We start from the raw sequence: 14,490 nt of genomic DNA, 5'->3' as shown, positions 1-14,490 counted from the left end.
AACGCACTTTTCACGTTGAAAAAATGTAGTTTAATTTAATTTTTAAAATCATCTCAAAAATTGTTCTTAAAAGTAGTTATCATTCTCGTCTGAATTTCGGACAGTTATACCAAACTAATAACAAAATATCATGGCATCTATATTAACCGAAGATATACAACTATCACAACCTTCCAGTAACACTTCTCTGCGAATCAAATTTTTTGCATAACAACTATTAAAACCCCTACAATTTTATCTTTTGAATAAACCGCCCTGCTTTCACGGCTATCTTCCCGTTTGCACTAACTGCAGTTTTATGTTACGACTGCTCGGTGGCTGCTTGGCTGTATACACCTGCCCGAGCTGCGATAATCCGGTGAAAATTCGTACGCAAAGTCAGTATGCTATACATAGGGGGTTGCGAAGCTTCATGAAGCCACATCATAGTACAAAATAGTCCTCCGGGAAACGACGAAAGGAAGGCAACATCATTATGATGGGGCAGATAATAATGATTGGAGAAATTCCAAGACAGAGGAGAAACGAAGAGACACCACCGAAGTGCCTTTGTGTTTTAAGGGGCACTTTTCCGTCGGAAAGCAAAGGCCATTTCCCTAGCCGGCTTTCAGTAATGGAGTAATTGTTCGATTATCTTGACTTAATTAAAAGAGCCCTGTGTGCATCCGACCGGTTCTGTGGTGTTGTGGCTGAATGGACTGCTGTCATCATAATCGTTGTCGTTTTTAGTGGTTCACGTGCTTGGTCAAGGAAGTCATCGCGTAGTGTTCATCGCTAAGGGCTTTCCAGTTTGTTTCCAGTATCTGGGAGATTTCCTTTTCAGTGGCCGCAATGGTGCGAGATGCCATCAGAAGCCACTGGTAGAATTCATCACTCCACTCTGGGTTTCTTGGCCAGTCACAGCCTTCGATAAGCTGGTTGCGTCGAACGACCAGATGCCGTAGGTTTTGGGCGGACCGGGCGATTAGCAATACCGTGGCCGTCGAAATTCTTTCCCGAATCATCTGCATACAAATCATTTCAGTGTTTACTCATTCAAACAACGATGCACAACTTACCAACACCGTCAGCTCGGGACATGAGCGTGCCATTAGCACCAGCAGGCTGTCCACTCGGTCCTGAAACTCAACCGGACTGGCAAAATCCGGTAGCATCTCATATCCGTACACTGCCAGCGAAAATTTGTACGCGTCAACTGCGGCCAGTAGCTTATCCGAAGCAATCTGTAATAATGAAAACCAAACATTTTAATCAAATTGTCGAAATGTAGTTACCAGGGCATACACACGCTAAGCCAGCGTGAGGCAACAATCAGGAAACGCCCTGCCTCGTTCGTAGTGGTGACACATGGGCTCGCTGAGCAAATATAGTGGCTGCCTGGCTGGTAGCATGAAATTACTGATTACCGATTTTGGATGCATAAATCTCTCGTTCCAGGCGTTTGGCTAGTGTATTCGGATGGCGCTAGAGGCATTGCATTTTAGGATCTATGAGAGTGGACACCGAAAGCCTACGCAGGGCCTCTTCAGTTTGGAAGCTTACAGGTAGGTTGCATTATATAAAATTCATTGATTTTGTCAACAGATGTGGACTAGTAGAAGTATGTATAAGTAAAATAGTCTCTTTTGTGCAAAGATGTAGATTGAAGAATGATTTCATTTTTTCGTGATTAAAACTCTTAGTTTCCTTAGAATGAATTTTTTACGTACAAAATAAAAAGAAAAGGTCCTAGATGAGAGCTTTGAGGAACATCAAAAGCGACTTGATGGAAACTGAAAAAATCCTGATGGAATTCCGAGTGCCGATGCAATCAAATAGTTTGTTTGCCTTAGTTAATGAAAGGAACTTTTTGGTCGCTCTGACCTCTGAAACGATGAGCTGCTTGTTACTCGGATTTTAATTTGGAGATATAATTTTCCGTTGAGAATGATTTCAAAAAGATTAGAAATGCAAGAGAATTTGGCTATTCCACAAATAAACGTGAATTAGTTCACGTAGACCTTTGAAATTTATTCTCGTTGATGCATCATATCAAAAATGTTGGAGATCCCTTCAGAAAAATTTACTAGCTTAAAATTGTTTCCAAAAAACCTTAAAACATTTCCTGAAAAAGTCTGCTATCACGTTTATATGTATTGCTAATAGCAAATATTTGCTTTGCAATTATTTAATTTGACTACTAGACCAGAACAGCTTGTGCGAGGTTTTTTTAAAAAAATTCGTATAATTCCAAAAAACTCGAAATTTCTCGAAATTATAGTTATGTCGAACTGGCTGTATCTTTGCTAAAAGTCATTTGAAATTTCGCGTAATGGGACTTGCAGTTTTGAATGATTTTACTTCAATTTATTACCTGAATTTCGTAATTTTCATAATTTTCGAACACTGGTCGACGAAAGAGAAAAAAATATGCGGCCCAAAGCTCAAAATAGTTGCTCTGGAAAGATTATAGCTTTTTCACAATTCATATGAATTTTGGAGCCTCTAGTGTATGCAGAAGTGCGTCAAAGTGCGTCAGAGTGTCGCATAGTAATTCCTCGTTCGTTGTTTTAAGGTTATGTGTACGTGAAAACTCATTTAAGTCTCTGAAAAAGTCATCTGTCTAGCGGCACCAATATTTACAGGAATGGGTGAAATCGGGATGCGGTATATTTTTCCAAATCTGTATCATATTTCCAGTTCGCTTATTTTTCGCTTTCCCTGCTGCACACATTGTCTGCTTATTGAACTTGAAAGTTAACGGGTAAAAGCCGTTGTTAAAAATAGAAATTTGGTTCGAAAATTGGGTGAAAAGTTATAATCTTCATTTTTTTTTTTGAGTTTGAGCACTAAGGCCAAACCTAGTAAACACAGGAGTAATTTTTTGGTGGCGAAATTTCTAAGGTGTAAAGTCGAAACTAAACATGATACAATAAAACGCTGCAGTAGACACCAAAGTTTTTTATTTTGAAAAGGATCAATCACAACGGTTGTTCGTACAAAAGTGACGCTTACTTAACGATTCTTGTTGTTGAACTATTCGTATGAGGTAACTATGCATCTTTGGTGCCGATTAGACTTCCTTGGCTCCATGGAAACCACCCCCTTGTGCCATTTTATGCCAACAATCTTATTTCTTTCAATTATGTTTGCAAAAGCACAATGAATAGAAGCAAACAGTGTGATGTGGTCAAACTAGTAGAATATGAGAGGTTAAATTTTTTCAATCATTTCTGTGAATTTTGGGTGCATTGAGCAGGTTCGGAAGTGCGTCAAAAGACCGCAGAGTAATTGCTCGCCGGGTTCGTTGCTTCTACGTTTGCTTTCGGGAAAACTTCATTTAAGTCTCCGAAGACTTTACGCGTTTTCGACTTGACAAGAAGCACTCAAATTTGCATTTTTCGGCAAATGAGTATATTTTTATTTCAAATTTCGTAACTTCATCGTGTTCCTGAGAAAACATTACACGAAGAACACTTTTACTCAGAGGTATTATGAGTGAAACTCGAGTTAAACGTTACCGCCTTTTCATCTGTACTGGAATGGTAAAAATCTTTTTCGTCTGTTGTTTTACTTCCGAAAATTTGTGCCTATAAAATATAAGTTGCATGGAAAGACCATTCTTCGAACTAAATTTATATTTTAACAACGGCTTTTACCCGTTAACATTCAAGTTCCTTAAGCAGAAAATGTGTGCAGCAGGGAAAGCGAAAAATAAGCGAACTGGAAATATGATACATATTTGAAAGAATATACCGCATCCCGACGGGACGGCGGGAGATGGAAAGTTCACTTCTGTTAATCTTAAAAATATTACAGAAGTTGTAAATTATTCATTTATTTGATGATGCTTATACTTTATCTTTATTGAATTTGGACAACAGCAAAGTCTTGCATAAAAACACGAGTTGGCTCTTCACATCGACCTTCACAGAAATGTTTTGTTTCGTTTTAATTTATGCCAAGGAATGCATCTCATGTGATTTAAAGTATACCGAGAGAAAAAAATCTGTGGTAAAACTGTGGTATTCAACGTGGATATCTTAGGGGAAAGGTAGGGGGCACGTAAATTTTTACGTTTGTTCACGGGAGGGGGAGGTGTTAAAGATGATGTCCACATGAATACGATATTTTTTTACAAAAACAGGAAATTCTGTAATATTTTTTTCAGGTATTCTGGTTTTAGAGACGCTGTCAGTTATACCATGGAATAAATGTGGTAACATTCCTTTTGTGCCCTTTCCGTTTTTTTAAGAAGGTTCTTCAGACATAACTTTTTTTCAACTGTTTAAGGCACTTTTAACTAAGCTGTGAGCTAAAACTTATGTCTCACCAACTTTTAGCTATATTTTCGAAGTGTTTTCGGATGTTTCGAGCCACATTCAGAAGAGTGTCTATTCATTTCAAATCAAGTTTGATATAGTTTATTTTTTCTGGTTTATAGTAACTTTTTAAGTTATTAGGAGACCACGTAGACAGCTTTGGGGGTAGAGGGGGAGGGTCTGTGTAATGTCCACGGTCCATACAAAATATTTAGAATTTATATAAGCAGTTGTCCACGGAGGGGGAGGGGGGGGGGTCAAAATCGTCAAAAATCTGTCCACGTGGAATGTGGATGATCCCTAGATACTAATTTTTAACTTCTTTCAGCTGTTCTTTCTGGTTTTAGAGGTGTTGTTCTGCACCTTCTAGCGTGTTTTCTTTCAATTAATGGAATTAATGGAATTAATTTCTGTAGTGGCCTTTCGCGTTTTTACGTTTTATGGTATTTTTGCCTGAATTTGGATGATCATAGAGGTAAGGTTGTTTTAATTGATATTGTTTTACTTTCATGTTTTTTAAGCCGCGGTAGGAGCTATATTTTTTTGTTGTTTAATCAGGCTTTTAAAGTTTAAACTTAAGCTTGCTTTCGAGTGTTCCCATGCCAAATGCTCTGAATATATGTCCATTTTCGTTTGAATTAAGTCCTGCACACGTGTTTGGCTAAGCAAACTAAGTATTTATCACCGATAGAGGAATTTTATCAGATTCAAGACTAAGTTTATAACCGGACGTAAGAATTCTGGTATAGATTTTATTCAAGCATTTTAGCTCTTTGGTTAACCACGAAAGTTCAGTAGAAGCTGCTTACTACTCTTCATTGGAACTTTAAAGTTCACACGTGAACTTCAAAACCCTTAGAATTCACGTTCGGTTAGCATTTTATCCGTACTTCTAATCAGCACGAAGGTTCAGGAGAAGCTGCTTGCTCCTCTTCATTGGAACCTTGAAGTTCACACAAAGTTCACACGTGAACCTTAAAGCCGCCGGAAATTAAAGTTCGGTTAGCATTTTATCCGTACCTTTAATCAGCACGAAAGTTCAGGAGAAGTCTATATCGTACCTCATTTCCACTTCAAAGTTCATTTTAAGTTCTGACTCGTGCTTTACTCTACTTTGGCGAAAGTGAAGTTTGCTTCAGGATTAGTGATGAAAAATGATTTTTTCAAAAACATTAAAAAATGTGGTCTATTTTATTATCACCGGAATTTTATTATCTAAATTAATGGCAAAAAGAAAACAAAGCTATGATTCCAATAGGTAATATTAGGGTGCTTAAAGATTTCTCTATCTAAACACTATTGTTACCTTACAGGAAATCAATTATGAATTCAGATACCCATGAATGTGCAGGTCAAAAGAAAAAATGATGTAAGCTGTGAATTCCCGTTAGACATTTGCTGTGCGTGATGCTTTCATCCCTGAGCAATCTGCCCAAATCTTGGGTGTTTTTATGTAGGCCACAGCATGATGTTGCCGGTTTTGGAGGTCCGAATCCATTTCTCGGACACCACCGAGAGCTCCCTGTTTTCCAAGGCGTTGGTTGTTTCGACTGCGGCACACAGCATATCTATTGACCGAAAAAGTTTTCGCTGATTTTGAACATTTATCATATTTTGTATATACTGCTTACCAGAATAAAATTTCAGTAAACATTTGGAAGGAAAATATTGCGTACACAACGTTTTTCAATTACATTACCAACGAACTGCAGCAAAATCAAAACAAACTAGAGAACTGTCAGACTTAAGTTCACATTGCGTTCCGCGCGTGCTTCTTCTGAACTTGAAAGTTCAGAAAAAGTTCCGCGTCAGCCTTTTCTGAACTTCCTAGTTCGCATGAGGTTCTGCCTGTACTTTATCTGAACTTTCAAGCTGAAAGAGAGACCCGGTATTTTCCTAGCTATGAACGTGTAGGTAATGAAGAGAAATCAGCACATCGAGTAAAATCGATGCTGATCTCATATAGCGGGAACGGAGCAGTGGTATGAATCTAGGCTTTAAAGAGGGAAGACTCCAGTTCGAAGCTTGTGTAGTAAGTTGCAAAAAAATTATGAAATTTAATAATAAATGAAGCCAGACATTATTCTTCTGATCTAAATTTCTGCAGTTAATGATTATCATGGGATTGATGAAGCAACACGAATGATGAGTGAGGGAATTGGAAAATTGCAAATTGATTTTTATTTTAAGTATTTTGAAGTTTTCTTTTCAAGCTGAATAGCGCTCTGTTCAGCGACCTAACCGAACTTAATGTGAACTTTCTAGTTCGGTTTAAAAGCTGCTTTGCATACTACTCGAAGTTTATTCAACAAATGCGAACTTGAAAGTACGGTTAGTTACTTAAAAATTGAGCTGAATAGAATTCTATTCATGATCGTTAGATTGGCTGATTAGTCTATAAATTCTACTTTTATCCGAACTTTTGGTTACTTGGGTTGTTCATGAAACCTGAAGTTCTAACCAAACTTTTGGTAGAAAGTCCTGGATAGAGAAAAGAAAGACAAACTTCCTCGGAGATGAACCAGCCGAAGCTGAAAATCTCCTTAAAAAAGCGAAATAAAAAAACAATAAACTTTTTATTGAAGGTTCAGTTTTTTAAAACAATTCCAACATTTGAAATCGTTCGAAAACAAATATTTTGATAAATGTTGGAACTGTTTTTTACATAATCTTCAATAAAAAATGAGTCATTCATTTCTTCGTCGTAGACTTTTTACCAAATGTTCTGTTATAACTTCAGATATCTATGTGGAAAATGATATTTTTGTAAATTAAAATTTTGTATTAATTTATTTTTAAGGATTTTTTACGGTGTATATTTTTGGCAAAGCATTGCTGGTTACCTACAATTTACTCTCAGACAGTTTTTTCTACAATTAAAGGTTTTTATTTTCAATTTTTAGCTTACTTTTGTCTATTTTTGGACAATTTCTACCGCTTTTATGATTGCTTTGGGTTGAAACAACTTTCAGCTATATTTCGTTAATTTCTGCTTTGGTTTAATTTTTTCTTTAGCAATTTTTAGGTATTAACATACGTAAGGCTGAATTTTGATGAGATCCTTTTAATTTATGGCTTTTCTTGCCTAGGTGGTTTTAGGTTGAATTAAAAATATTGTTGTTATTCTTTCGCTACAAAATGACGATTTCTTTGTTTACGTAAACGGTGCTTCCTGAACTACTGACATCAGTACTGATAAAAGTCATTTTCCCCAGCAAAATTCTTCGAAAATTACAGCCAATCATTTTCAATTTTCACTTTCAATGATCGTAGTGCTCTTTCAGATATACTAGATTTTCGTCCTAGTAACGTGTTGTTATACTCAGATGAAATAGATCGCGTGCATCGTTCACGGTTATGGAATAAAATTTGACGACAAATCAAACAGTCCACTCAACCAAAATGAACCTCACTGAAACACTTCTTCATTGACACTGACCGATGCCTTGACAATCTTCGTTAACTGATAAACTGATTTTGTTGTCTTGCTTCCATCGCATGAAATATAATGAGGTGTTTTGACAGTTCACTTCCATGCAAAAAGCGAGAAGGGAGAACTCTGAAAGGATTGTAAAAAAATGACGTTTATGGATGCTTTTTTTCACTTTCACTCAAGAGTGGCAACAAATATCAACCCTGACTGACATGACTAAGTTATGCTTATTTGTTGAACAGTTTATGAGTTATCAATCTCGAAGAAGGTTTCTAGCACGTTGGAAAATTTGACACAGGTTTATATAAGGGATAAAGCCATTTTTTAAATATTATTTTAGTTAACCAGCTGACAAACGAAAAACCATTCTTTAATGTTACGTCATTTTCCCAGTTCCGCAAAACGTAGAAAGATTTTTTTTCGTTCTGCCGGCTTTGAGAGGAGGACAATCAGCAGTCATTTGTTTTAGTCAGTGGAAGCAGCTATTTACCACTTTCGTTCACAAGAACAATTAAAGCAGTCCTTTTCAAAACCACCACATTATATATGTTGAAAAGTTCGATAAATAATAATTTACGCAGGTCTACGTCAACCAGTGGGTCGTGTAGTGTATACCACACTCTAACTTTTCGAAATTGGGTTATTTATAATAACTTTGAAATAAATTTAATTTAACGCCAACCTTGCATGTCAAATCAAATCTTCAGTATCTGCAACACTATGCGAATCAATGAAATGCTAAAATTTGTTTAGCATCAATTGTGATATATTTATATTTCATTAATTATTTTTTAATATCTTTACCGCACTGTATTCTTTACTTACTGAGCTTTTGAATGAATAACTAACCGGCGGAACTTTGGGGTTTCTTTTCGTAGCGGCGACGGAGTTGACGAAAGTCAAACCGTTCGCAATGATAAAACCTCTTTGCGTTAAAAGCTATTCCGGTGAGACGAACTGGAATAGACCAGTCGCTGCAAAATGCTCATTGATTAAATCATTGTCTTTATTAAAAATAATTTGCTTTTATAGGCAAATGCAATTGCCAAAATATTCAATTCTATGTGTGTATTTACACGTGTGGTTAGCTTAGGCCCCTACTGGAAAACAGCTGGAGAGACGAGCATTAAAATTGCAACGCTGCATTTTGCGTGCTGTATGAATCAGGCACCAAGCGTTGCGGTACTATGACTTAGAAACTAAGAGAATTAGCGTCCGTGTGGCGGCACCTTTACACATCTTCGATTGAATGAGCACAGATTTTAGCTGCTCAGTTCTCGACGGAGTAAAAATTTGAAATCTAATTGTGGTTCCGAACGAATCCTTTATAGAATGAAATTGCTCTCGGGTGTTGTGGGATGTCGTTTGCTTTGCCTAAATAATGCAGCTGGCATAGCTTGGCTACTAGTAAAGATTGATATTATAGCGTTTCGCGTTGACGGTTTCAAAAGAGATTTCAAAGGCTGTTCGCATCTACGCGAACTTGCATATGTAATTATCAAAATATGCGTGATGAGCAAAAATATTTCCTTCATTCTTGTTCGCCTGCAAAAACTAAACAAGTATCAGAAACGCCGTCAACGCGAATATTACAAAACCAGATTACATTGCATCATGGTTAGCACAGTAGCTGACAGAGCAAATCAGGCACCAAGCGTTGCGGTACACTCAGCAAGGCCTGGTAGCGAGTGTGCTGTAACGCTTAGGCATAAGGCTTTGAGTAAGTAACGGAACTTACTTGCGCGGGTCAGTGGTTTGAATCGAAATTTGTTTTGTTTATAGTTTACGGTGCCGTACAAAAGAGTTGGTATACGACAATTTCACAGAAATACAGAATTTCTTATCTAAAATTGGTCAACAAATCGATTGATGATGATTTCATTTTGGGCAGTGCACGGAATATGGTCTATTTTGCCGATTTTCACCCTATTTTTGCGTATTTTTGGAAATATAGACCCTTTCCCGTGCCCTGCACAGAACGAAAATATCACCAATCGATTTATTGACCAATTTTACATAAGCAATGCTATATTTTAGGTTGCCAGCCCAGCGCCTCTAATTAGTGGGAATTTCGGTTAATTTTTTCCCAATGTGCATTGGTGGGCAGGTAGTATCGTGCCGTGTCAAATAAACCAACTTAAACCTAATTGGTGGGCAGGTTTGTTATTCTCCTCAATTATGGGAAGAGCAGAGTAAATATTCACTGCTCTCCTCTTGTCCAGCATGAGCGCTGCGTGTAACAATTTTTCGCACCAAACAACTTAATATTGTGCTGTGTTTCTGCCGCTCACAAAAAATCAACACACTTGCTGCGTGTGAGAGTAGTTGTTTTCGCAGTGAAAGATATTCTCCTATAGCCTCTCTGAGGAGAAACAACAAGCCTGTTTGTAGACATTTTGCTTTTTAATAACTGACCTCTTTTGTTTCCAGACTTTGTATAAGATCCTAGAGCGGACTTCGAAATAGAGCCGGAACAGAATCAGAACTAGATTTTTTCGTTTCGTTAATCTTGAGCTCATTTTTCCAAAGTTTCTATTAGTTTCGATGCCGTAAATGCCATAAGGGGCCGTTCCTAAACCACGTGGTCATGTTTTGATCACTTTTTATACCCCTTGTACCCCTCGGTGGTCTTTCGTGGTCTTTTGGCCAAGCCCCCCCTCCAGGCTTCTGAATACTCCTCTTCATTTAAATGTGTAGATGTAAAATATTGCTCTTGATACCAGTAGGCAGTAAACACGTGTTGCATATGCATCCAACACATAGTTTTGCTTGATTTGAAACAGCTCTTAAGAAAAAAAAATCAAAGGTAGCCATTTTCACAACCACGCACTTTTATAAACGCAATGCAAAAAGAGCACTGTGATTCATGGTGCACAGAAAAAACGATACTTAAGGTGCGGCCACACGGACGCTAATTTCCTTAAGGCCCAAATACACACACGGCGCAATGACCCCTTCTCCATACAAAATAGAAGGACCCCTAGGATTTTACTAGAAAACGCTAATTAACTGTGTTTTGGAATATGTGAAGTGTTGGTATTTAATATTTTAGACATTTTAAGACACATCGAAGCCACCGTGAAACGTCAAACGTCAAAATAATAGACAAAACATACGCTACTGCAGCTGATGCGTAAGCGGATGTAATTTTTCGTGAGTGGAACTTAAGTTTTTATTCATTTGAAAAGACTAAAATAATTTTTCGTTGCTCTACAATTTATTGCCTGTATTGTTAGCAATCACAGGAATTCGATATGAGGTAATTTGAAGCGATAAATTTGTAGAAATACTATAAAAAAATGTGTGCTGTCGGGGTAACACCATCACCCAGTGTGTGGGGTAAGCCCGACATGGTCTGAGGCTAGTTGGATGTTACTGACACATATTTCTCATATATTTACGATGTCTCGCTGATAAATAAATTAATTAATCGACTTATAACCATGCACTCAAGCTCATCTGTGATTTATGAATGATTCCAAGAGTTATTAGAGGTACTTAATGTACTGAATCAAGTCACAAAACTGACGGCTTTCCCGGTGGTATTTGAAATATGCTCCGGTGTGGTCAGTTTGTTCCTGGCTTCAATGAAACTAGTTAATAATATGATTTTAAGTGCCACATGATAGGCTTGCCGAGTATCAAATTCTTTCATTGTTCATACTGCCGTTCCAATCATAGTAGTCCCATGTTCTAAACAAACTATGGGAACTATGGCTGGGACAACTATGCTTGGAACGGCAGTATACATAATGTTCACCGGAACTTGTTCCGACAATCTGCCCAGAACCAGCTAACCGACAACAACCAAATTTAACAGTAACATACAGAAATGTAAGATCTCTCATTCGGCGGTTTCCGAATTCAAATTGGTTCAGTTAATTCGAGCTAATTCATGAACAAACTTAGGTGCCGGTGTTACCCCCAAAGGGTGCCGGTTTCACCCGCACTGATTGCTAAACGTCGTTTTTATCTTAGTTTCAAAACTTCACTATTCCTTGTAAAATAACAGTTTGGAAGTACTGAAAACCTTCATATCTTGTAGAAAACAATCTGGGCAATGATTCTGTGAAAGAAATATAACAATACTCGCCCTCAAGTGCTACTAAAGAATCATTTTCCTTAGGGGGCCGGGCTTACCCCCAGTAAAAAAGCAAAGCCTTGGTGCTACATTCCGATTCGGAACTTGACCTTCTGTTTACTATACACAGACTTCGCAGCCAACTGTTAAGTGTACAGGCCAATTGCAGGGCTAGCGCTACGATTCTACTGACACTAACAGTCTCTCCTGAGCCGAGACTCGAACCTACGACAACTGGCTTGTTAGGCCACCATCGTACCCCGAGACCAGCTGGGGAGGCTTACCCCCAGTACCCCTATATATGATAGCGAACCTAGGATTAACGCTGTTGAACAGCACAGTAGGACATTGAGCACCAAACAGTTTTCCTCAACGAACGATTGCGATATTTTCATCAGCTAACTTGATCGCTCTGGCATATTATTTCATCAGGCGAAATGATAAAAGAGTTGGTGTATTCGGAAGCCTGACTGTAACCACTTGCGCTTTCCATTTGTCAAGTGCCAAAAATTCACTTAAATTTTTACATTTTTATTATTAAACTTTCAGTACATTCTATATTTCTAAAATGCAAAAGCTTCATACTTGACTTCGTGGCAACAATAAAATATATGTGAGGAAAAAAGACCACGTGGTCATTTCCTGTGCCTGAAAATTGTGTCGTACCGTATTTTATTCATTTTTTTTATTTGTCACTTATATTTTTTCATTTTTATGAATGAGTTGTCGGTAAGCATTGTTCAATCCTGTGCCATTGCTATTAATTCAACGGTTCAGTCGCACAGGATTCATAAAAGTATTCGTACGGCAAATGTCTAGATAACAATTTTGCTGATTTCTAATGGTGTTTGCTAGGTTTAATCACAAATTAACAGTTTTGGCGGATAAACTGCGGATAAACTATTTTTGTATTTTTAACAACTGAGAGTAAAATGCTTTCATTTTTCAGTCCAGCATAGCGTTGAACTTTCCACAGTAGTGAACATTAATTATAATAGGAGGTTGTTATTGTTTTAATAAACATGACTAAGAGAGAAATACATCTAGACAAACACATGTATTTTACCTGCTACCTATAATTTCATCCAAAAATACTCAAATTGTTCAATTATGATGTGATCTTTTCTGAATTTGCATAGAGTGCAACTTTAAGATTGATTTTAAACGGAATGCCATGCGCCTCCATTGTATGCAAGCCGATATGCATGCGCATGGTAAGCAACCTAATGACCAGTCATTTTGAGATAATTATGAAATTTGATAATCATTTGTAGCCACGAAAACAACATAGGCATAATATATCATTGGATCATTATAACATTTCTGTACGCTTCCGAAATCACAGGTAACATTGCATGGTCGTTAGTTGAAAACAAACAGCCAAATCGATAGCTGCTATTCCAGTCCCGTAACTGCAAAGCTGCAAGCTTTTGAACAGTAAAGCCCAAAGCCAAGCAAAGTGATCCCTTCAGTCAAAAGATTAGTCTCCCGCTCACATCCAGCACTCGACAATCCAAACAGCACACTCACCATTGTTTTCGTCGTCTGATAAATCATACTATGCACCGGAGCTGCCGGCTGCAGCAGAATCTCGCCACCGCTGTTTGTTGACTCGACGCGTAGATGCACCCGTAAATTCGGATTATCTCGGCGGAGCAGCCGCCAGCCCTTGGCCGTGCAGGGGCTGATCGATATCGCTGCCGGTGTGTAGCGATTCTGGAACAGGTACAGGTGTCGCACCTTGGAGTCGGCCAGCAGCGTCAGGATGTCGTCGTCGATGTTCTGCGGCGAAACCACCAGGACCTGCAGCAGGGCAGAAAAAGTGATACTTTTGGATGCCAGCGAAAAAAAAAACTATGAATGTCATAGAAGGCGAGTGTATGATTAATGGGGATTTGCGATGGTTGGCAAAATAACTTTGGCATAATAACTGATTCAATGTTGACTGAGTATATTTAACTGTAAAACTCTCTCAAACCATTTACAAAAAGCTACACACGTAATTCAAATCCCTTGACCTACTTCATCAGTGTCAAATTATCTTTCACCAATGTTTCAACAACGGCTGTGGACCGTACAAGAATCGATTGGCGTAACGTGATAAAGCTCCCACAGTATGCAAATTCATGTATGCTAATATATTCACTGTCAACACATTGAACGATGTGAAGCACACGGCTAAGAAACGGTTACTGGCAACTGTAGTACTGCTTCTCTGCATATAAATGTGTCGGTTAGACTGACTATCTCTAAAGTACAGTATCCCCATCGTCATCTTTCGTGTGTCATCGAACGTCCGTTCATAGAATATATATAAGTATGCCGGATTCTCCCGTACGACGATAATGTCCTTTCGAATAATTCCAACTGTCTTGCATTCAAGCTCTCCGCAGCTTGGGATAAGCACTAAGCTAGGAGAGCGAGGAAGTGCAATTATGAGGAATCATCTGTTTCACATCAGACCACACCAAGTTGGGCCCATCAGCTGCCAGCGTTCGCGTGACTGTGTTGCAAGTGATCCTTTAAGCAGTGGGAGGGCTCACCCACTTGCGAATATATTGAGACATCCGAGCATCTCCGTTCCATCTACATAATCGCTTCGAGAAGTTGCACCTTAAGCCGAAGAGAGCCATCATATTCATCAGCTCCGGGTGCGTTATTGATTTTCAATATCC

At 38.2% G+C, this 14,490-nt stretch overlaps 1 protein-coding gene across 3 annotated transcripts in view; it reads right to left on the bottom strand.

Moving 5' to 3' along the window:
- Positions 1-171: 171 nt before the first annotated feature.
- The window catches only part of LOC129724722 (uncharacterized), a 51,529-nt gene continuing 37,210 nt past the window's right edge, over positions 172-14,490 (bottom strand). For all 3 annotated transcript variants that reach the window (XM_055679855.1, XM_055679853.1, XM_055679854.1), the window contains exons 4-6: positions 13,346-13,618; positions 1,059-1,223; positions 172-1,004 (exon numbers count right to left, since the gene is read on the bottom strand). In XM_055679855.1, coding sequence (XP_055535830.1) covers positions 726-1,004; positions 1,059-1,223; positions 13,346-13,618 — 717 coding nt within the window. In that variant the 3' untranslated portion in view covers positions 172-725. The remainder of the gene's footprint in view (positions 1,005-1,058; positions 1,224-13,345; positions 13,619-14,490) is intronic.

This window comes from Wyeomyia smithii, chromosome 2 (assembly GCF_029784165.1).
Source record: "Wyeomyia smithii strain HCP4-BCI-WySm-NY-G18 chromosome 2, ASM2978416v1, whole genome shotgun sequence".
Taxonomy (NCBI): domain Eukaryota; kingdom Metazoa; phylum Arthropoda; class Insecta; order Diptera; family Culicidae; genus Wyeomyia; species Wyeomyia smithii.
Note: the sequence above shows the minus strand (reverse complement) of the source record. Positions and strands in the feature narration are given on the sequence as shown.